Source organism: Felis catus, chromosome D3, assembly GCF_018350175.1.
Source record: "Felis catus isolate Fca126 chromosome D3, F.catus_Fca126_mat1.0, whole genome shotgun sequence".
Classification (NCBI taxonomy): Eukaryota; Metazoa; Chordata; class Mammalia; order Carnivora; family Felidae; genus Felis; species Felis catus.
Genome location: NC_058379.1, coordinates 30988021 through 31013161, shown reverse-complemented (window position 1 = coordinate 31013161; position 25141 = coordinate 30988021). Strand labels below are relative to the sequence as shown.

At 37.7% G+C, this 25141-nt stretch overlaps 1 protein-coding gene and 1 long non-coding RNA gene across 2 annotated transcripts in view; one reads left to right on the top strand and one right to left on the bottom strand.

The window, feature by feature from the left end:
- The window catches only part of LOC123381324, a 56526-nt gene extending 41470 nt beyond the window's left edge, over window positions 1-15056 (top strand). Inside the window, exon 3 of the long non-coding RNA XR_006588205.1 lies at window positions 13913-15056. This is a non-coding gene — a long non-coding RNA (uncharacterized LOC123381324). The remainder of the gene's footprint in view (window positions 1-13912) is intronic.
- Window positions 15057-22530: 7474 nt separating this feature from the next.
- Window positions 22531-24140, bottom strand: MC2R (melanocortin 2 receptor). The gene has a single exon (XM_003994992.4). The coding sequence runs from the start codon at window positions 23895-23897 to the stop codon at window positions 23004-23006; it is 894 nt and encodes a 297-aa protein (XP_003995041.1). The 5' UTR covers window positions 23898-24140; the 3' UTR covers window positions 22531-23003.
- Between the last annotated feature and the right edge of the window lie 1001 nt (window positions 24141-25141).

Here is a 25141-nt window from a genome sequence, read left to right as displayed (position 1 = left end):
ATCCTGGTGATATGAAGACATAGAGTTGAGAAGGACTTAAAAAGTCACTTAGAGCATGAAAAACTTGTTTCTCAAGGCAAACAGATGAATGAGATAAAAAAAAAAACCTCACTGAAATGTTATTGAACAACTGCCTCAACTTTGTATACTTTTATTTATTTTTTTTAAATATAATTTATTGTCAAATTGGTTTCTATGCAATACCCAGTGCTTATCCCAACAAGTGCCTTCCTCCATGCCCATCACCCACTTTCCTCTCTCCCCCACATCCCACCAATCCTCAGTTTGTTCTCAGTCCTTAAGAGTCTCTTATGGTTTGCCTCCCTCCCTCTCTGTAACTCCCCCCCCCATGGTCTTCTGTTAAGTTTCTCAAGATCCACATATGAGTGAAAACATATGGTGTCTGTCTTTCTCTGTATGACTTATTTCACTTAGCATAATACCCTCCAGTTCTATCCATGTTGCTACAAATGGCCAGATTTCATTCTTTCTCATTGCCAAGTAGTATTCCATTGTATATATAAACCACAACCACATCTTCTTTATCCATTCATCAGTTGATGGACATTTAGGCTTTTTCCATAATTTGGCCATTGTTGAAAGTGCTGCTATAAACACTGGGGTACAAGTGTCCCTATGCATCAGCACTCCTGTATCCTTTGGGTAAATTCCTAGCAGTGCTATTGCTGGGTCATAGGGTAGTTCTATTTTTAATTTTTTTTGAGGAACCTCCACACTGTTTTCCAGAGTGGCTACACCAGTTTGCATTCCCACCAGCAGTGCAAGAGGGTTCCCATTTCTCCACATCCTTGCCACCATCTATAGTCTCCTGATTTCTTCTGTTAGCCAATCTGACCAGCGTGAGGTGCTATCTCAGTGTGGTTTTGATTTGTATTTCCCTGATGATGAGTGATGTTGAGCATATTTTCATGTGTCTGTTGGCCATCTGGATGTCTTCTTTGGAAATGTGTCTATTCATGTCTTCTGCCCATTTCTTCACTTTTGTGTGTGTGTGTGTGTGTGTGTGTGTGTGGAGTTTGGTAAGTTCTTTATAGATTTTAGATACTGGTCCTTTATCTGACATGTCATTTGCAAATATCTTTTCCCATTCTGTCAGTTCCTTTTAGTTTTGTTGATTGTTTTCTTTGCAGTGCAGAAGCTTTGTATCTTGATGAGTTCCCAATAGTTCATTTTTGCTTTTAATTCCCTCGTCTTTGGAGGCGTGTCAACTGAGAAATTGCTGTGGCTGATGTCAAAGAGGTTGTTGCCTGCTTTCTCCTCTAGGGTTTTGATGGTTTACTGTCTCACATTCAGGTCCTTCATCCATTTTGAGTTTATTTTTGTGTATGCTGTAAGAAAGTGGTCTGGTTTCATTTTTCTGCATGTTGCTGTCCAGTTCTCCCAGCAGCACTTGTTAAGGAGACTATCTTTTTTCCATTGGATACTTTTTTCTGCTTTGTCAAAGATGAGTTGGCCATACATTTGCAGGTCCAATCCTGAGGTCTCTATTCTATTCCATTGTTCTAGGTGTCTGTTTTTGTGCCAATACCATACTGTCTTGGTTATTACAGCTTTGTAGTAGAGGATAAAGTCTGGGATTGTGATGCCTGCTTTGGTTTTCTTCTTCAATGTTACTTTGGCTATTCGGGGTCTTTTGTCATTCCATCCAAATTTTAGGATTGCTTGTTCTAGCTTTGAGAAGAATGTTTGTAACCTCTTTTTAAGGAAATAATTATCCTATGGTAAAGGCATGCAATGGGTGAAGAAGGTAGGTGGAGGTGTATTTTGGGACAAAATTTCACTTGTTACTAGAATTTATTATGACCATCTGAAATTTTCTAATATCCTTAAATGTTCTAATATGCTTAAATAAAACTAATCACTCTTTCAAGTGTAGGTGCTCTGATATTGGTAAGTGGCAGACAAGGTGGGGCTTGGAAGTGATAGCTGACATAACACAACTGAGTGGAAATTCAGGTAAACTAGGAGTTCACAATAAAATGCCATATTTCAGCCCACTCATCTCAACAAATATTCAGACTAGTCTTGCCATGTTAATTGGTCACAAATCCTGGATCACTGGCTGATTCATTGATTAGTCAGATCTGAGTGAGTTGAGAAGCACTAGTTCACTGCCAATTCTCTCTTGGTTGATCTGAGTCAGAAAGTTTTGTGACTGTTTCTTGTTCTCTTATGTAAGGTATATAATGCTGAAGGCCTCCAAAAGGATGCTCTGATGCAGCTGTAGTGAGGCACCTAAGATGTTTTGTTAAAGGCAGTGCAGAGGAATGGCAGAAACCAAAATAAGGAGCAAAGGGCTGGAGAAGCGGGGACACTAGGCATGGAGCTGTTCATAACTCCTGCCTTCTCCCAAAGGGAAATTTGGAATCAGGAAAGCAAGATGTAGTCTGCACAAATTTGGGGAGCAGTGAGTGTTTGTTCTTTTTTTCAATGTTTATTTTTGAGGGGAGGGGAAGGGAGAGAGAGAGACAGAGAGAGAGAAAGAGAGAGAGAGAATCTGAAGCAGGCTCCAGGCTCTGAGCTGTCAGAGCTTAAACCCACAAACTGTGGGATCATGACCTGAGCTGAAGTCCGGTGCTTAACTGACTGAGCCATCAAGGCACCTGAGAGTGTTTGTTCTTATGGACATATTGGAATTAAAGTAGGTGGTGGTAAAGAAAGGAAGAGAGATGAATAAACAGTTTTTACTTTGCTTTTATAACCTTGGATTAAATTCTCTCTAGAATAAGGAGATGGGGAAACAATAGCCCACTCTAAATTAATGAATAACAAAACTTGTCCTTACACTAAAACAGGAGAAAAGACAAAGTTGTTATATAATATTCCAATCAATGTATGTGTGTTACATATATTTTCTAGAGAATGTATAACTAAGGAATAAAATATTTTATTACTTAGCTGGAACCCAGAAGTAAGCCTTCTGAAAAATCATTACTGGTGGCTTGACTCTACCAGCTAATTGGTTTTAGTATTTTTTAGTATTTTTCAGAAATAATGAAAAAATATTAGGACAGTAAACTAAACAATGAGGACAATAAGAAAAAATATATACATTATCCTCCAGCATTCACTTCCTTCCTTCTTGATCTGTCTAGATAAGTTTATTTCTTATTTTGCTAGAGGGAAAAGGCTACTTGAAATAAATTCCTTTGATTTCCTTCTTTTCTTCTCAAAATATTTTTAAATTATTTACTCATCCTTTTCTCATTTTTTCTTCTCAGAGGAAGAAGTGTCTTCTCTCCTTTTTATGACCCATCTGTCTTGTACTTTCCACTATCTTCTGCTTCCACACCCCATATGCCCACTTAACTTTTTACCATCAACTTCTCCCCAACTTTCTAAATAGAAACTATTTACCTCTGTCTATAAATAATCTATCTTGACTTCTGCCTCTGGTTACAGTCCCCACTTCCTACTTTCCATTATACCTCAAAATCTTGGAGTATGTTTTTCCTACAGCAGACACTAAGGGGCATTTTTACTTTGTTTGCAAAATCCCTATTTGTCACTCTCTTTGGCCTCTGTTCAGTGTTCATTGCTAAGAATTCTTATTCATTGTGTCCCTGGCTTCCATGACACAAGCTCTTGGCATCCTTCTTCAGTGCCTTTTTTTGATATCTCCCCTTTTCACTCTTATTCCTGTTATTATGGTAGCATAAGAAATTATTTCTAAACTGAGGTGCCTGGTGGCTCAGTCGGTTAAGCATCTGACTCTTGTTTTCATCCCAGATCATGATCTCACAGTTTGTGAGATTGAGCCCCACATCGGGCTCTGCACTGAGAGTGTGGAGTCTGCTTGGAATTCTCTCTCTCCCTCTCTCTCTGCCCCTTCCTTGCTTTCTCTATCTCTCTCTCACAATAAATAAATTAACTTAAAATTAAGAAATTATCTTTAAAATTAGTAGTGTAAAACTACCATTTATTATGTTCGTGGATTCTGTGGGTCAGGAATTCAGATGAGAAATAACAAGATTGGCTTGCCTCTGCTCAGTGATGTCTGGGCAGACAGGTAGGCTGAGCTGGAATTATCTGAAGGTTGGTTTGCCCCCATGTCTGGTGCTTTATGCTGGTTTTTGGCTGAGGGCCTCATTTCCTTTTCATGTAGGCCTTCTATGTGGACTTTCAACATGGGCTAGTTGGCACTTCCTCACAGCACTGAGGCTGGTTCCAGTGGATTTTATCCCCATAAAGAGTAGGCCAGACAGGAGCTATTACTTTGAAGGATTTGTCTTACAAATAATATAGCATCATTCCTGCCATATTCTATTGGTAAGGAGTAGTCACAAGCCCAGATTCACTGGAAATATTCTTCAGTGAAAACACTGAGTACAAAAGATTGAATTTTTTTCTCCAAATTAAAGAGAATTTTATTGATTTATTTCTTTAGAAGAGTAAAATTTTAGTACTCTTTAAGCACATACAATATGAGTCTGCTGGTCAGCAGCTCTTTCACTGATTACATGCATAAAAATGTTTAAGAAGAACACAGGTACAATTACACATTCTGCAACCTAAAATTTTCTATGTTAACTTCAGAAAATATTCTTATATTTATTGCCAATTGTTTAAGACAAGCTCATTTCTTCTATTGAGTCACTGGGTAATTTTAAGAAAATTGATTTTCCTTTTGTTTTCCCTGAAATGAATTCTCAAAAGACAATTTTCAATTGCTCAAATTTGTTGGTGATGTGGCTGAAACCCCAATTAAGGAAAATTACCAAATTTTAGAACCTTTGATCTTTAGCCAACCATTTGCTGGAAGAAATTGACTTTGGGTGATGAAAGTACATTACATTTATAACCAAAGTTGTTGCAAGGATAAATTCTGAGACTGGTCCAGAGAACCAAATACTGTCATTGCTCCCAAATGGATTATGATTGAAAACTCATCCAGATGTCCCTATGTACTTAGAAGAGTCTAGTTGATGATCTCCCTAGAGCTAAGTAACCTGGAGGCAGGTTGTGAAGCATTAAAATATTAAAGTTTAAAGTCCATTAATAGGTCAGAAAGGGAAATGAAAAGACAGAAACGAGGAAAAAGTACGGTGATACTTTCATTGTAAAGTCAAATGGCAGAAGGTCAGGAATGATGATTTTGTTTACATTATTAACTATTTTATTATTTTTTAAAAGTTTATTTATTTATCTAAGAGAGAGCAAGAGAGAGCGCGTAAGTGGTGGAGGAGTAGAGAGAGAGAGGAGAGAGAGAGAGAATCCCAAGCAGGGTCCACATCACAGAGCTTGATGCAGGGTGATCAAGCTGTTCCCAAGTTGTTCCCACAACCCTGGATCATGACCTGAGCCAAAATTAAGAGTCAGATGCTTAACCGACTGAGCCGTCCAGGCACCCCTGAACTACTTTATCATTTATAATGATACTTTGCATTCACAGGACTATGCCTACAAAAGATTTCAGTGTGCTTTGTAGATGAATACTATCATTCTTATGAAAGATCTTAGGGAAAAAAACTATATTTGTATAAAATTGGCAAAATAGACTACAAGTCAAAGCCCTCTTAGAATTATTCACCTTATTAGTTAATAGGTGACTGTGGTTTCTGGAATTCTGGGTTTCTTATTTCAGATCAAAATTCAAAACATAGAGCATGAAAGTATCTCCAGAAAATTCATGATTGAGAACATTTTCCTTATAAATTCTTACTTTTATTGTACCATGAGGAATTTAGTTTAAAAAACGTAGCAACCATGGTTGAGTTTTCCTGAGATGTTTATTTCTTTTCCAAGTCTTGGTGAAAAGTAAATACAATATATTTATATGTAGCTGGGGTTAGAAGACTATGATTGGTGACTGGTTTGAAGACCATCAGGGGATTCTGGTCAATAACCATTAGTATCTTAGTGGTCAGGGTTGAGAAGCAGATATTTGATTTTGAAAATTCAATAGAAATAAAGTTTTCTATCACAGGCTCTTTCTACATAGATCACATGAAATTGAAAATTGGGAAAAGCCCACTACTAAAACCATCATTTATATTCTTAAAGCAAAAAAAAAAAAAAAAAGTAAGTATTTTGGTTTTGCAACTATTATATTTTTTCCAGTAAGAATTTATGTTCTCATAAACTGTGCTTTTAATTTCTCCAGCTTTGGGGGATCTTCCTTCTCTCAGAATTTAATAAGACAGTACTGATTTCCCATTCCATATCCTGTTGCAAGTCCAACACATCAAAAACTCTCAGGCTTTTCAGAGAATTTGCGAACCTTTGGTGGCTACCCCTTCTGAGCTCTGGCTCTTGTGGACTTCTCAATCCTTCCTCACTAGTAGAGCTTTTCTGGATTATTTGGGCTAACTGAGAAGTTTCATGCTATAGAATAAGAAACTACTTGAAATTGTATATTAGTGATCTCTGCTTTTAAAGGCCTTGACCATCTTTGTTATAAAAGGAAATTTCTTACTGACCCCTTTCTCCTAAGAACTTGTCTGCTATGATTTGTCAAGTTCCACTCTTACCCTCCTAATCCTGAACTTTTCCCCTTAATTACCTTTGCCCTGGACTGATCACCTCTTCCTTGGGCTGCTGCTGGAAAAATCAAAATAGTTGTTAACTTTGTTGTGAAGATCTTATTAGCTCTCTTTTGCTCAATCTTCTTCCTGCCTGAGTTTTTTTTTTAAGTTAAAACAAAATTACCAATAAACAATAAAATAGACCATTATAACGATCTTCTAAGTAAATTTACTTTCTATCTGAATCTAATTCTTAACCATACAGAATCAGCAGAAGCTTTGAAAGTACAGTTTTTGTTTAACACGTCCAGTTAGAGTTGCCTCAGGAGGGCTCATCTTCTAGAATAGGGGTCTCAGTGAGTGTAAGGGAAGATATAAAGTTGTTTTTCTCCTATTTTTTAAGGGTAAATTTTCCTAGTTCATATGTTGATCTATTTTGGACATGATCCTAGAAATTGTGAATATTATGTTGTAGAGACTTTGATTTTTATTATATTCTTCTAAAGGATTTTTATGATTTTGTTTAGCATGCAGTTAACTCACTTAGACTCAAACTGAAAATGCTTTATCACCTGTAGTGTTGGCAGTTCAAATTCCTGTTTAGTTCTTTAAGCCTTATATGCAATCTGTACAGTCTTTTCTCTATATGCTTGGTTCAGGGGTCAGACCGAGGCTTGGGCAGGATTCATACTTAAAATTTAGAGGTCCGTCTTTTCTGGTTTATCTCCTCTATGACACCTCCCTTCACTGGTTCCTTAGGCCAGAAAGATGGTAGGCTTTACATAAGAATTTGAATCATCCTGCACTACACTGAGACTGATGTCCTTCAGATCAAAACCAAAGAAATGGGGACTCATTCGTGTCAGTGTCCTCCAAGGTAAAACTCCTCTCCAAAACAAGCCTGCTTTTTGTTCAATTTTCATGGTCTTTAATGTATTTAAACATTGTATCCAGAGTTTATAGCGATCTGCTAGAGAGCTGGTTTTTAGGAGCCTGTTCCACTATACCTGAACTTTCTTTTAAATATTTTTTTATGATGCTTCCAGAATGTCCTCTGTAATATATTTGGTCACAATCCAAGATCAAGAATTAATAGCTTAACCTCAGTCTCTGTTTAATTATATGAAATGTTAGAAATAATAATAACCATACTGTCATTTGTTAACTATGTACTAGTCAACAAATGTGTTGTATTTTATGCTAAGTGCTTTAAAGACATTACCTCATCAAATCCTCATTATATCACTATGTAGCCATATCAAGAGGGAGTATTAACTCAGTTTTATAGATGAAAGAAATGAAGCTTCAAAGAACTTAAATAATTTTCTCAGGCTTCCCCAGATATGAATCTAGCTCTCTCTGACACCAGAATCTGAACTTTTAAGCACTAATCAATGTGCCTGTTTGGATTGTTTTTAGGAGTAGAAACTAGTGAAACTCATAATAACATAATTTATAAATCTAGAGCTGTAGTAAAGACCTGCCATGGCAATATTTAGAAGCAAGTAGTTTCCAGTAAAGCACTCAAAATTTTTAGAACTGGGTTTTTCTTTGCCATGGTCATGCAGAAGTGGTTTTGCCATTATGCTGAAACCATGGTGTTTTAGACTTAAATTCTTGCTTATTGTTAGAATGAGTGTAGAGATGGGCTTTTAAATTAGAAGTACTTTCACATATTTGGAGTTAGAGTTTAAAAGCACGGGGAAGGTGAGCAAAGAAAAGGCTGTATATAGTGAGAGTACCAGACAAGGAAACATTAAGCTAAGCAGAGCATTTTTATGCTGTGGTTAAAAAGTTTTATCAGTAGCACCAGGTGGCTCAGTTGGTTGAGCACCTGACTCTTGATTTCAGCTCAGTTCATGGTCCCAGGGTCATGGGATTGAGCCCCACATCAGGCTCTGTGCTGAGTGTGGAGCCTGCTTAAGATACTCTCTCTGTCTCTCTCTCTCTCTCCCTATGCCCCTCTCCCCTGCTTGTGCTCTCTCTCTTAGAGACATAATTAATTAATTAATTAATTAATTAAAAAGCTTTACCTACTTGTCTTCTCACACTGCAGGAAGAAGGAAAATAACAACAACAAAAACAACAACAATAATAGCAATTAACACTTATTAAGTATTAATAAGCGCTGTCTTATTTATTTCTCACAAAAATCCTCTGAGGTAGGTAACATTACTGTCCCTATATAACTGGTGGAATTATGAAATCTAATTAAAGTAAATATCTTGTCCAAGGTTATATAAATAGTAAACATGGATCTGGATTTGAACCCAGTAGTGTGAATTCTGAATCACTCTATCACTTGTCATGACAGTATTTTCCTATTTGAAAAAGGAAGTTCTTACCACTTCTAGGTATATTCTATGAAGTTATTGGATCATTTTAGCTTTATTGGTATTGGGACAGTTTTCCACGTGCCCCAGCTCTTTTCAGTTGAGTATCATCAAAGAGGCAGGCTGTTATAAAGAAGCATGGGGAAAGTTTTAGCATTCTTCAGCAAGGGCTGGGAGAGGCCATGATTAGTCCATATAATGTTCTGTCCTCATTCAACAACCCCCAGACTGCTAGGCTGCTAGAAAATTGGGAAGGATAAATTAGGAACAGATAAAACAAAGAGTCTTAACATGTTATGAGCTCTTAGAATTTGTCATCTCACATGTGGCATACATTCTACCAACATAGAACTTTCTTAAAGAATTAAAATAGGTAAATTTATTAATAATCCCTCCAAATCAAGAGAAATGCACTGTTCTTGAGGGTGTACTTAGTCTTTTGTGGGTCTCCTGCCTTCTGTAATACCTATTTTGGGCAAAGTTCTGGGAACATGGTTAAAGTCTGACCTTTAGACATTAGGAAATGTGAAGAAAGCTATACTTTCACTGCATGAGTGTATATACACATTTAAGGGCTCCTAAAGACTTAATATACAACCAAAAATTTCAATTATAACACAAACTACACTTATGTCAATAAGGGAGCATGTATGTAGATTTGCAGAGAAGAATAATGATTACTTTCTCAGCAATACTTTCTGAAGAATAGTTAGATTTTAAATATGCAACACATACTGGCAAAATAAATAACAGTTGCTTGCTATTTCTTTAATGACCATATAGTAATATCCACAAGAGATTGATATCACAAATCTAGCTTCTAGCTTCACAAATCTCTTCTAGCTTCAAACTGCTTCATGTGTAGCAAACATGGGTCTGCACAAAATAGATTAAAAACCATCACTAAATGTATGTAAAGGAGTAGCCAACTAATTATTACATGTAGAATTTCTTCTTTTTCCTTCTTTTCCGTTATTTTAATGGGAATACTTATGGAAGCCACATATATTGAGTTTGGTTTTTTGGTACTGCTCCCATTTCTCATAAAATTTGTTAAAGTTTGTTCATGCAATATATATTAAATTATATCATTATAAATAATTTTGAATATATAAGTCTAATTCAAGGATAAGTCTTTGGTCAAACAACATATTTTGACTTTATAAATATGGCCATAATTGATATAATGCATGTCAAAGTTTGAAAATATAGCTCAGTATTAAGTAATCTATTAATGTAATATACCACATTAATAAATTAAAGGAGGAAAAATGATTATGTGATAGATGTTGAAAAAGTATTATATAAGATTCAACATTCATTAATGATAAAGATACTGTTAGGAAACCAGGCAAAAGAAGAATATCTTCAATTTGATAAAAGGTTATTTTTGAAAAATAAATATATTGGTGACATTTTAAAAAGCATTCCTAGTAAAGTTAAGAAAAGCATAGTAATTCCTCAATCTTTGCTTCTTTTCACCAATTTACTGGAGGTCCTAGCCAGAGAAATAAGAGGAGAAAAGAATAAGAGCTGTATTTGCAAATTTTATCGGTGTCTACATAGAAAAATCCCAAAGAATCCAAGACAAACCAATAAAATGAGTAAGTGCCATCAGTAAGATTTCATGAAACGCAAATGGTTAACAAACATGAAAATCTCCACCTTATTAGTCATCAGGATAGACATTTGATACCAGTCAAACTGATGAAAGTCTGAAGATACCATGAATTGATGAAGATACAGGCAAACAGGAATTTTCATGCATTGCTGGTGGAATTAGAACTTGACACAATCATTTTGGAAAATAAATTTGCATTTTCCAGTTAATTTAAAGTGAGCCCACCCTGTGTGCTCCAGAAGAACTCTTACATGTTCACAAGCAGACTTACACAGCAATATTTATAGAAGCATTTCTCATAATAGTGAACAATTTGAGGCAACCTAAATATAAAGCAATAGGATAATCGACAAATTATGTTTTATTCATACAATGGAATAAAATACAGCGGTGAAGTGAATGATCTATACCTACTGGTATTAATACAAGCAAAAAAAGTTACTGAAAAATATGTTTACTATGTTACTATTGATATAACATTTGTAAAAAGTGAAACAATACAAAAATATTAATGGAATAAAAGTCTGCACTGTCTTGCACAACTTCAAGAAGCACCATTCACATGACTTCATTTGCAGTGGAACTCCCATTCAATGTAACAGGAATGGTGCTTCTTGGAGTCTTGCAATGCAGAACCCCTGGTAGTTGGCTCTGGGAGAGCAGAAAAGGGCAGGGAGGAGTGAAGTGGACCCCAGCATATCTGTAATGTTGATTAACTCCCATGCTCAGAAAGATTTGATTCTATCTCTTTTGCATTTCTGCCTCTCCCCATATCACTTGTAGAAAAAGAATTTCAAAATAGACACACCCAGAGAGAGATGTTAACTGAATTTGAATAAATATGTATAGGAGTGAGAAGATAAAAGGCTTTCTTATGGTCAAAGTGTGAAAATTAATTTAATATTGGCTTTAGTACCAAATTAGTTAAGGCAGCAGCTAGGTTATTGTTGGAATAAAATTGCACAACATATTTCAAATCAAATATGGGTACTATTTGGAATTATCCGTGTCATTGCATTTTCCCTTTGAGGTACTGGTATGAAACCATTAAATCTCAAAATACTATCTTGTCATAGGTTTCAGACATTCATAGAAGGAAGGCACTCAGTAGGAGCATTTGGCAGAATTCATCTCCTTTGAAAGGGAATTAATCACTAGCATTTTAGCAAATCTTTATTTGGCAAAAAGATTAGAAGTAATTTGAGCAGTAGATATATTAGAAATTTGCTCAGTTGGGGTAGTGGTCTCTGAATTTTAAAAACTGTACTTTGAGCAGATGCAAACAGAGAGGAGCCAAAATCTCTGCACATAAAATATCAGTTGAGATGTAAAGGAGTGACATGTCTGATGTGTCCCATTGTGGGAGGTCTGAATGGACCAGAAGAGCACCAGGTACAGAAAGAAAGGTGAGGGTGTGGACAGAGCAATGAAATGTCAGATAATCCTAATATTTCACCACTATCCTGAAGATGGGTTAATGAATAATTACAAAAATCTTACTAGAAATGCATCCAAATATTATTTGTAATGTGCCATATCTGTTATATTAAGAATGTTAGATATTAACAAATGTTGATGAAGAAATGGATGGAGAGCGCAGTGTCTGAACAAGGTGGTTTCACTAAATGCCAGTGCCTCAACTGAATGGGTAAGAATACTTTTTACAAAATGATACTCAAACAGGTCCATTTTGTTTGAGATATTCCATAATATTTATACAGTTTTATTTTATACATGTTTTCTTACATCTGCATGCATACAAACACTGTTAGTAAATTAATACAAGCATCCTTCCAAGATCTTAAAATTAGCTTCACCACATTCAGAATATTTTTGTGGAGCAATAAGCTAGGATGTTCTTGAATGAACTTATTAGCTAGACCATGTCAGTTACATCCCTCTGAGTCTCAGCTCAGAGACTGAGACTCAGAGACAGTGTGCTGTATTTCTTACCAAGGAATATTTAATATGCAGAAATTGGTGATATGGGTGGTAATTTTAACCCAAAGGAATAAAATAAAAATTACTTGCTTCTGAAATTGTGACTTTCAGCTGTTCTTTCTTTTTAATAAAAGTCAGAATTAGACATGTTCTCAATGAAATTCACCTAGCTTGTCTACTGGACCAGTGTCTAGCTTATTAAATCCAGTTGGCTTGAGCCTTGTGCCAGAGACACAAAATTTGTAAGTGTTTACTCTCCAAGAGCAGTAGAGCTTCGGCTGCCTTTGTGACACAGGCCCCTAGAAAATCATGCACGATATATACAGGCATACCCTTTGGCTCCTGGGACAGCATCGTTATTTTTTAACATGAAGGGCAGCATGAAACAAAGAAAGAAATGAATGAGCACATAAAAGGTATTTCCTCTACATAACCTGAGTATCTGAAAGCCTTGCTGTGCACCTGCACTGCCATGTGGAAAACTGCTGGCTGAGACCACAGGCATGGGCACTGCCTGCAGCTCACAGCTGGGCTGCTTTGCCTTCATTTTTGCTGCTGCAGGCACTTTTTCCTCCATGAACCTCCACAAACCTTTCCTTTGGTAAAGGCCTGTTCAATTCTTCTCATGTTAACTGGAGGATTACTGGAGGATTGGGAACTGTCAGGCAAAGTCTTTCTTGTGATATTACCATTTCCGAGAGCCATTAAAATATCCCTGTTACCTGTCTGTGTATGTAGACTCTGAGTTCAGCAAAGGAGCAAAATATAAGGGGTAAATGGTACTAAAGCCTAACTGCACTTGGGAAACTTTGATTTTTCTGTCTGCTGGCTTCTAATGTCACTGTCAAGATGTATTGGACTTCTCTCTTTCTCAATATCTCATAATAAAAATCATGGTAATTATAGCTAAGAATATTAGGAAAAGATTAATCAAGACCTCAAGAACTAGAGGTATCTCATACCATTCTGAATAGCAGGGATGATGAGTCCGGGTCCCTCCTGCTCAGAGCCTTGTCACTCCCTGCTCCCTGAGGGCTTGCAGAACTCCACCTGAATTTTGAAAAACCTCATAAACTCTCATTAACTGGCCTCATAAACTCTCTCATTACAGCAAGTGCAATGAAGGAATTACCAAAAGGTATGTAGTTGCTAACTTACTATAACTAGGGCAAGAATCTAGATCTCCTGCTTCAGCCAAAGTGTATTTCCTACTGCACCGCAATGTATCCTATAAAATGGAAAAGGTTTAATTTGTTGTGTTGTTGTTGTCATGGAAGAAAATGGTACTCAGTGCTCCTGTGCCTCATGAGGCTATGAGGTGGCAGTGATGAAGCAGTGTAGTGTGCTGTATTTCTTACCAAGGAATATTTAATATGCAGAAAGCAGCATATCAGAGCTGAACCCATAATTGGGCCTTCTATGGGGTAGGTGGGTCAGGGGATTCCTGAGAATATGGCATTTTCATTACTTTATATTCTTAAGGGCTTCTCTTTTGGTTTAAAAAAGAAGGAGGATTTTTTTTTTTTCCATAGGAATCTAAAAGAAGAAACTGAGGTGAGCAAAGGAAATGGAATGACACCAGCCATCCTCTCCAGCACTGGTGGTGGGTTCTCATGGAGAGAACATGAAAGAACAGTTTGCACAACCAACCTTGTGAGACTCTGAGCATAAGAAGTGAGAGGCAGATCCCAGGAGAGGGAATCTGCTCACTCAGCAGAGACAGAAGCCTCATCAGCAGCCCTAAACACAGGCAGCTTTGGAAGCCTTTCCCTGGATCTAACAGTTTTCCAAGTTTGGTTTCCACACCTGGCTCTCTGTATACTTCCCCCTCAATGTGCCATTCACTCACATGGCTTCCATTATCACCTAGTCTGCTATTGACTCCCAAGTTAATCTTGCTTAGGCCTCCCTGTGCTCCTCACTCAAAATGCCAACTCCCTAATTGAAATCTATGCTGTTTCCTGGGCACTTCACAACACACTTCTCGTCTTCCATTCTCCATCTCTGTCTGTAATGCCCTCTCCACAGCCCAATCAGACCCAGAGCCATCTCAAGTTCCTTTATACCCCTTTCCACATCTAAGCTTTGGGCATGTCTGTCCAATCTACCTCAAGACTGAATTCCTGCACCTCCTACTCTCCATTAGTGATCCAGACCACCATCATCTCTTGCCCAAAGAACAAAAACAGTATCTAGATGATCCCTGCTTTGCGTTGTTTAATTCATGATCCACACAAGTGCCAGAGATGTTTCTAAAATGAAAACTTTTGTCATGCCACTCACTCCCTGGTTAAAATGTCTTCAGTTACATCCAATTACCCTTTAGATAAAACACAACTTTAAAATGGTTGGAAGGCTGTTGGTTATTACTCTGTCTTTTGCCTGCTGTACTTTGCCTCCACCTCTGTACTCTTTCTTCTAGTGTCCAAATTCTTTTAATCATGAACCCTTGTCAATAAAATACTGTTCTGTATGTTTTTGCCAGTCGTACATTTTGAGCATGTATTTGCTATGTACAAATCTTATTATGAATCCTATTTTACATCAGTAAAGCATAGCTCTTTAGATGTAATAGAAAACTCAGCAGATGTGCTAGTACTTCTGTCCTCCTGGGTGGAGGGTGTCCTCTCTGTGGAGACTTCTCCTGTGTCAATGTGGGGTTGCCTTCAGACCTCTGCATGTGATTTTTTTTTTTTTTTTTTTTTTGCCTGGGACACTTTCTCCTAAACTTCATCTATTACTCCTGCTCACAGATAAATTTGGATATTTATTAAGCCATTAGGCACTAAAAAGTCATCATTGCTAAGAGGAAATGAGCCAACTTAAGCTCAGTAATTAAGAGTTATATTAATAATTTTTAAGTAGGTGTTAGATTTTGCTAGTACTGAGTGCCAAAACATACAGTTACAAATAGCTGACTTGAACTTCAACCCTAATCTCATGTCATGTAAACCTGGAGGCTGGAAGTTTGGGTACTGCCAGGCAAAGTCTTTTTTGTGATATTACTATTTCCAAGAGCCATGTTTGCTCTTCCCTGGTGGTTATGGATAGTGTATGCTTTCACTGGGTATTTTCTAGGACCTTGCTCTAACTCAAAGCAGGTAAAAAGTTAGCTTCTGTACTGGTCCCTTGAGGAACTACCAGACACTGCAAAACACACAGCCTTAATTTTTGAGAACAAAGTCCACATTTCCCTCCAGCACCAGCAAGCCACACAAGGAATGTGGGTCTTCATTTCCATGGTCACTAGCAAGTTGGAAGTTTGGGGATGATAGGCAAGTAATAAAAATGCCAGCATGGGGAGGTAGAATTGGATGAAGGTGGTCAAAAGGTGGAAAATTCCAGTTATGAGATAAATAATTACTGGGATGCAATGTACAACATGATGACTATAGTTAACACTGCTGATGTGGGAAACAAAGGCAAGCTGAGGACAAAGCACAAGCTAACAACCCTCACCTGTAACCCCAGATGGGATATGTGTGACATTCCTCAGGTACTTCTGGCTGTCCAAGAACAAAGAAAAAGGAAAAACAAATGGTTCACTGATACAGATCACAGTTATGCAGGATATGAGTCTCCATCAATTTACAACTGTGTTAATGATTTATATGGAAAAAAGCAATTTTATGAATAGCAAAATTTTCAGAAACCTATAGACTCAATTTCCTGAAGCCCTAACATCACCCTCCACTACATAGGATAGAAAATCTTTTATAATCAGTCACTACTCACAACCCCAGTGCATCATGGGGTCCTATCCCCATACTTTAATAAAATCAACTTTTTGCACCAAAGATGTCTCAAGAACTCTTTCTTAGCTGTCGGCTCTGAACCTCAACACTTCAAACCACATCACTGCTATATAGTATATTTGAAAGTTACTAAAAGAGTAAAAGAGTAAGTTCTAAAAGCTCTCATTACAAGGAAAGCAATTTTTTTTTGTAATTATATGAGGTGATGGTTGTTAACAAAACTTATTGTGGTGATCATGTTACAATATATATGTCAAATCATTCTGTTGTACCTCTTGAACTTATACAGTGTTGCACATCAACCAAATGTCAATAAAACTGAAAAAAAGATGCCATATGTTTTCTTACAGAAATTTAGTTGCTTCTTTCTTTATTAAACACTTTCCTGGTTGCTGTGTTTGGTTAGATTCTAGAGTTCAGAAAATTTTATGTAGTCAGTTTTTGCTTCAGTGAAAAGACCAAATCTTGGAGCTCACTACTCCATTATTTCTGTTGTCTCACTTCTGCATTCTCTTTAAATCGTCCAGTTGTTGCACTTTAATCTCTATAATTTGCATTTAAAAATAATTTATATCTTTTTATTGATAGTCTGTTTTTGAAGTGACATTGCCATCATACTTTCTCTTCTTTAATCATAGTTTTCTTTAATTTTTTGAACATGTTTATAATAACTACTTTGGCATCTTTGTTAGACATCTGGTTGCTCTCACAGGCAGTTTCTATTGCCCGCTTTTCTCCCCCTGGCATATGGATCATACTTTCCTGTGTTTTTTGCATGTCTTATAATTTTTTACTGGGAACTGGACATTTTAGGTAATATAATGTAACAACTCTGGGTCCTGGTTCCCTTTCCCCCTTCTAGGGCTTGCTATTTTTAGTTGCCTATTTATTTGTTTAGTGACTGGCTGAATTATTTCACCCTGCAGTATGATGCAGTATTATGCCTCTGACATTCCCCTTGATGCGGTTTTGGAGTGGTGGTGAGAGTCCAGAACTGACGACCAAAAAAGAATTCTTGAGATGTCATTGGTGCAAAAAGGTTTTTTTATTAAAGCATCAGGACAGGACCTGTAGATAGAAAGCACTACACTGAGGTTGTGAGGAATGACTGATTATAGAATATGGAGTTACAGGAGGTAAAGGCAATAGGGAAGTTTCCAAAAGAACTTTCATATTCTAAAGAGGACTCATAAGATACTGGAGGCCTTGTTATTGTCAAGCTAAGGTTGGTTTTCCCTCTAGCAAAGCATTAACATTAAGACAGTAGGGAGTTCTGGAGAAATGTCAACTCTGCCTGCTTCACGTATTTGTCAATGTGCTGCAGTTTACAAAGAAATTTAATTTTATTTACATTTTCTTCTTGCCTTTGTCCCCCACATCACTACGGAGGAGGGGGGTGATATTAGGGCTCCAGGAAACTGAATCTATAGTTTTCTGGAGATTGCCTTTTTTCTTATAAATCATTAACATAGTTGCAAAGGGATGAAGACTCATTTCCTGCATGACTGTGATCTCTACAGGTTAACCATTTGTTTTTCCCTTTCCTTTGTTCTTGGACAGTCTGGAGTGCCTTAGGAATATCATACATATCCCACCCAAGGGGGGTTTTGTGGGGTGTCAGCTTGCCTTATGCTCCCTCATCACCCTCAGGAGATATAGTTTTGGGTTTGCCTTGGAATGATGATGGTTTGGACAGGGCTATTTGATGGCTCTTTCCCTGGCCATATCCAGCTGATAATCACCACTAATTGCTGACTCTGTTGTTTTCCACAATGTCCTGTGGCATAAATTGCTCCAAAAACTAATCTAACTAAATTTGGGATTGCTTATAGGGAAAGTTCTCAAGGTCAGTGATTGAGATTTGTTCTGACCCTAAGAGGGCTCCCATTGCTGCCCCACTTCTTTCAGCAAACTTCCCAACATATGTACTCACCAATACCTTCAATGTACCTATTGTTCTTACAATTGCTTTTTGCCAAACCTCTACTGTTTTCAAGAGTACGGGAACTTATCCACACTATTGAAAATGAAGTCTGCTACTTTGAAAAGATATTAGGAGCTATTTGTTTTGGAGCCTACTTCTCCCCTCAGGCAAAATCCCTGAGCCAGTATCTCTGGAGGTGGGTGGGAACAATGGGGTCCTTCTTTCTGAGTGACATCCTCACTTTAGTGTTTAAGTGCTCAGTGAGGTGGAGCAGTAGGCTCAGGTGCTCCCACCTTGCCTGTCTTGGTGTAGAATGAGACAAAGTGAACAGTCACTATTCCATGATATGGCCATTTGTTTGTGTGTGAGGCATCATAATAACAGAGCTCTGGGGCAGGTGGCAGCCTGGAAGTTGACTTTTGACTCTGCCATTCACTGTTTTGATTTGGGTAAGTATATTCATTTTCCATAGCTGCATAACAAATTGCCACAAAATTAGTTTAAAACAACACACATTTGTTATCTCCCAGTTTCCGTGCCTCATAAAACTGTACATGGCTTGGCTGGAACCTCTGCTCAGTATCTCACAAGGCTAAAATCAAGGCCTGAGCTGTGCTGCATTCTCATCTGATGTTGAAGGGCTGGTTCCAGACTCATGTGGCTGTCAGCAGCATTCAGGACTCAGAACTTCTGGTTTTTTGCCCAGCTCCCAGAGACTGCCTGTAATTCCTTACTACCTGAGGTTTTCCAAATGTCAGTTTACTCAAGCCAGCCTGTAGCAAGATGATGTTTTATATAATGTAATATAATCGTGAGAGTGATGTCCCATCACATTTGCCACATTCTATGAGTTAGAAGCGAATCACAGTCCCAACTATACTCAAGGGACAGGGGTTATATGATGCGAAACACCAGGAGGCAAGGATCATGAAGATTACTTCAGAGTCTGCTGAATCAGAAGGTACTTAATATCTCAGAACCTCAGCTTATTCACTAGAAAGAAAAAGAAGAAGAAGAAGAAGAAGAAGAAGAAGAAGAAAGTGAAGGTATAATAGTACCTATTCTTAGGATTGTTGTGAGGACTAAGGCATGCAAAGCTTTTAGAATAATACCTGGTTTATTGTAATTGTTCAGTAGTACATAGGTACTGTTGTCACTGCTTTTAATTCCTAGATCTCCACACAGCCCAGGAAACATCAACTCTGACAATTGTTCATGATTTATTGATTTGACAGCTCTTAAACAGATGATCTGGGGGTGCTCTTTGGCTGCTCTCAGTCCCTTTCCATCCTCAGTCCAGTAAATGTGTGGATGAAAGAATGGGGTGTTTATTGAACTACCTACTCATATCTGTCCATGACTAAATGGGTGTCTTAGTCTTTGCAGGCTGCTATAACAAAATGTCATAGGCTGTGTAGCTTATGAACAACAGAAGTTTATTCCTCACAGTTCTGGAGGCTGGAAGTCTAAGATCAGGATGCCAGCATGGTCAGACTGGTTCACAGCTGATGACTTCTCTTGCTGTGTTCTCATGTGGTAGAAAGGATGAAGGATCTCTCTGGGGTCTCTTTTATAAGGACACTAATCCCATTCATGAAGGCTTTACCTTCATGACCTAATCACTTTCCAAAGTCCCCACATCCAAATACCACCACCTTTGGGGTTTAGGTTTCAACTCTGAATTTTGAGGGAAAACAAACATTCAGACCATAACATAGTAATGGGAAAGTAAGGGAGAGGAAGAGGAAACTTCCCTCCTTTTTTACTATGTTATGGAACCAGGCTGGAATGCTGGTGGAAAAACCAAGTGGCACTCGGAAATCTTGGTGGATTGGAGATTTCTTTAACACTGGCGGGCTCAGAGGAGACTGTTTCTCCAAAGTCTGAGCCCGGACTGTAAGTGGGGAGGGTAATTTATAGCTGACAGCCTCCATATCTGTGGGGGTTTTTGCACACACAACAAACAAAGGAAGAAGAAACTGGAGGAGGGGTCTCTAAGCTAGACACCAGAGTTTGTTTTAGTCCAATCAGCCATCTTTGGTGTACTTTATCCACTTCTCCAACAACTAGAGAGGGCTCAAAAGTACTATAGGAACTTAGAGAGTAAGTGAAACAAGTCAGAAAAAGAAAGACAAATACCATATGATTTCACTTATTGTGGAATCTAAAACAAGAAAACAAACAAAAAAACTAAACAGACTCTTAAATACAGAGAACAAACTGGTGGTTGTCAGAGGAGAGGTGGGAGGGTGAATGGACAAAATAGATAAAATAGCTTAAGAAGTTCAAACTTCCAGTTTTAAAATAAATATAAGTCACAGAGATGAAAAGTATACCATAGGGGATAGAGTCAATAATATTGTAGTAAGGTTGTATGGTGACATATGATGACCACATTTATCTTAGTGAGTGCTGAATAATGTATAGAATTGTCAAATCACTATATTGTATACCTGAAAATAATATAACATTTTATGTAAATTATACTTCTATATAAAAAACCTAAAAAATAAAAATAACACGAACAACAAAAAGAAAGGCAAAGAGATGAAAAAAAAGAGGACATCAAGTCTGCTATAGTACTTCATCCTTTATCTAATCTTAGCTGTCTGGTCCAAGGCTAGATTATCAATAAAACTGTACACATGCTTATGGCATCAGCAAAACAGTTTTAAAATGGGCTATTTTGATAAAAAAATTGAAGTGATCATCATGGGAAAAATCTGAGCCTTGTTGATCTTCCTTAACTCAGATGTGTGAGGCTTAATACTGCTTTTGTTTGAATTACATATGAAGGTACAGGTAGGAAACCACACTTTTTTCAGTAATTATTAGTATTAAAGACTTTGAACTGATTTGAATATAGCTAAGGACCTAGAATTGGAAATATCTTTGACTTGGCACTCAGTCTTTATTTTTGTTTTATACACTATTAGAATAACCTTCTTGATTTTGTTTCTCAGATTAAATGCAACAAATGAAAGGCAGTGAGAGGTGGAATTTCTAGGTGATTTCCTCTGACAACAGATGTGACAACTGACAGCTTGGGAGTGATGAGGGGATGGAAACAAATGCAGATTTCAACAAGCATGGCAGTTTGGGACCTTTTATGACAGGTGTTAAGTTACACTACTCACCCCTACAGCATCATAGAATAGCACAGCATCAAAGAAAGTTTACATTTTATTGAGAATACTCAATTTAATCACAGAAAAGATGTTTATACATTATTCTTCGGTGGAAATAACATTTAAAAATCATTTATAAGCTGTGCTTTAGATTTCATGAAAAATAAACTTACATGTACTTAAAAACTTAAATCCAGGTTAGCATCCATTAGAATAATATTGTGCATTTGGTGAGATGTAACCAAGGAAGGAACACAGAACACAGAAGGCAAGACATACTTTGGGTTCCATCTTCAATCTGTGATGTACACCGTGCCAGCTGCCATCTTCCCTTTAACTACGTACTTCCTGCTTTGCTTCTTAAGTTCATGTGCTTACCCCCATCTGATGTCAAACCCACTACCAGACCAGCAGTCCTGTTTGTGGCTGGCTTCTTCTCTTGACAGCTCAAGGAAAATTCCCTTGAGGGTCAAGTATTTCCTCTTCCAGAAGACACAACCACTCTCATTGCGTTCCAAGCAGCCCTGCTCTGTGGATTAAAGACCTTACTTCTTTCCTCTCATCATTCATCCCTTTAAGTTACTCTCCAACTTAGTGAGGATTTATGGTCAGAATTTGCTTCTTTTTTAAGCTTTATCTTTAACTATTAAAAATGGATGAACTTACCAATTTTTTTCTATATTGTCACTGGGGTGCCACTTTTCAATATCTAGCATCTTTCCTGTGGCTGATGGTAGGATGAAGTTTTCCAGTGACTGGATCTACCTCTTAGACTTATCTGTGGCAGGAGGTAAAATGTTTTTCATCAGTCTCTGGCTTGGGTCTCAATAATAGGGCTGTTCTTGAAGTGGTGTTTTGTTTTTGTTTCCCCCATAGTTCCAAAGAATAGTGAACACCCACACATGTGCGCACACATACACACACACACACACACACACACTCCAAAATATATATTGGGGCTTGGGGTCTCTTTTCCTTTACCCCTAATGTTCCAACAAATACACAAAGACTGGTTATACTTTCTTCAAATAGTCACAATTTTCTTCTGGCCTTTGTTTCCATATAGGAAACAAGTGGATTAAATTTTTATTTCTTCCTCTGAAATTTATGCTTCTAAAGCATGAGGAGTTTTAACGAGGAAAGGACTTTAAGGCCAGTGGTACAGTGGTATACTACATGAGTAAAGAAGACTAACAGAGAAGGTTCCTTTATTATTGAAGACTCAAAGTTGTTTATTTGACATTTATAATTTATACCATGCCTGCTTCCAAAAAATTTGAGATGGCATACAGTAAAGCAGGCAGGCAGAAGGGAGGGAGGGAGGGAGAAAGGGAGAGCAGGGATTCTGTGTGGTAGTGCATGATAGGCAAATTCAACTGCAGTAATTTATTGGCATCTTTGACTTACAAAGATATTGCAGCTTGTGCCCTGAGTATTTGTCCTTGTACTTTAACTTCTAGAAATTGATTACAATGGTCTCCAGGCCAGAAAGGCCACCCAGAAACAGACTTGATAGATAGCTATAGAAGAACAAGTTTTTGCCTTAGTGCAAAGCTCTCAAATTTGTACTACTGTCTGTGCTTTGTATTCTGTACCTCTTTTTAATATATTATTTTATCTCCTTAGTTATAAAAGTTGTACTTACAAGACTTCACATAGGGTTAAGCTATTACAAACACTAGTCTGTGGGATTATCCTCATGCACATTAGGGAAGGAAAGGACAGTTGGAAAGCATTAGCATTTGTTGGTATGTCATGATATTCTGTCCCTTGACAATATTATCTCCATGGCTTCTAAAATCAGGGACTAATAATCCTACCAGTACTTGCTACAGAGGATCATCTTTTTAAATGCATCCCTGAGTTCTTGGCTCCGGAAGGCATATATAAAGGGGTCAATGACTGCATTGCACATGATCAACATGCCATTCACCTGGAAGAGGGACATGTAGCAGGCACAGTAAGGGTTATTTGGGCAAAACGTCATTAACAGGATGTGAAGGACAAAGGGGGCCCAACAGAAGATGAAGACCCCAAGTAGGATGGTCAGTGTGATGGCCCCTTTCATGTTGGCTCTGGGAAGGGTCAAGATCTTCCTGGCGTGGGACCGAGCAAGCAAAAACATGTGCACATAGAGGCACAGGATAAAGACCAACATCAGAGGAAATAGCGATGTGAAGGTGATCACTGTGGGGATGTGATGGGAGAAGATCACCATGGTAACGGCGCTGCCTGTGCAGCTCGCCCAGATGACCATCAGGACGACAATGGCACGGCGCATGGTCACAATGCTGTGGTACTGTAGAGCATGGAAGATTGTGAGGTAGCGGTCAACAGCTATCACAGACAGGCTGAAAATGGAGCCAAGGAGGGAGAGGATGAACAGGGAGTCGATGATGTCATCTGCTGTGGTTTCAAAATTACCACGAGGCTTGAGATAACCCATGTTTCTGAACATGATCAGGATATTTTCCAGGATCTTATATAGGCTGCCCAACATATCAGAAATGGCCAAGCTGCAAATGAAAAAGTACATGGGTGACTGGAGATTCTTATTCTTCATCACAGCCAGAAGGACCATCAGATTTTCCAAAACTCCGATGATGGATATTGTGAAAAATATCTCTTCTGGCAAAACCACATGAGGGCAGTCTGAATTATTTCTTGTTGTGTCATTGATGTTTTCATATAGATTGATAATATGCTTCATTTCTCCTGCTAGTGGTTAAGACAGGGGTGTTACTTGGACCAGACAGAAAACTTGACTGATTCTTCAGAATCTTTTCTTCTTTGGAGTACTTGTTGGAGGTATAAGGTAAAACCACCTGACCACCTAAAGAATATACAGCAACATTAGTTGCAAAATACTCTACAAAGTAAAAACTAAGTCACATTTTCTTTCAGAAAGCTCTATTGCTTCAACGAAATACGATGGTGTAGTAATTTAAAAAAAGCAATTTACTGGACCCTCATATTAACTTCTCTATGAAAAAAATCTTTAGTGGAATTTTAAGCCCAGAGATAAAAATAATCATCCTTTGTCATCTGTCCTTTCCATTCCCCACCTTTATCATGAATCCAACTGTGTGTGAGAAAAATTAAAATAAGAAAATAAGTAAAAAAAATGAAAGCCATGTGTAGAAACAGGAAAGCACATAACTACCCTTCTTTGATTTGGAGGTAGTGGCTGGATTCAATGAATTAATGAGATGTTTAGGTTCTTTCTATTCCACTGTTTGTCTTTCTGGGTCACTGACTGACCCTACAACTTATGGGGTAATGGCAAGAGTATTGATGTGTCATCCCCAAAACTGACTATGAAAATGTGTTATTACTTCCATTTCAAAGGTAGAACTCACAGGAGTCGTAGTTCTAGAGACTCCCAATATTTTCAAGGTGTTGGAATTGAATTATGACAGCAGAAGGGTTCAATTTCCCTTAATTAGAAAGGGCTGAGTAGATAGATGATAGTTGAATGATTTTGAGAAGTCTACTTCTGGTGAGAGCTTGTGGAATTTTTACTGATTTAGTTTTCAGATAGTTGGACACAGGTAGTTTTATGAAATGTATAAAATTTGCCTTCACCAAGATGATGGTTTTAAAAGTCATAGATTCTTTATACTTTTCCCCTCAAGAAGTGGAGCTTAATTCCCCTTCACTTCAGTGTGTGGGAAGCCACCTGCCATATTGTAAGGTTGTCCTGGGGAGAGTAAATCTAGGAGTGTAGCATTTGATCAAAAGTCTGCAAGGCACACATTACTATATTACAGTAAGATTTCTCCTGGAAAGGAATTAATTTCCTTACAACGGACTGAAGTCATAGGTCATGTATTAAGGTGGAAGTGAATGAATTAGGTAAGTCAATGTTAAGAAAGATGTGGAGTGGCAGTTGGTAGCAACTGATAGGGTTCTGCCTAGGCTGATCAATTTGTCTCTGTTTGCCTAGGGCTGAGA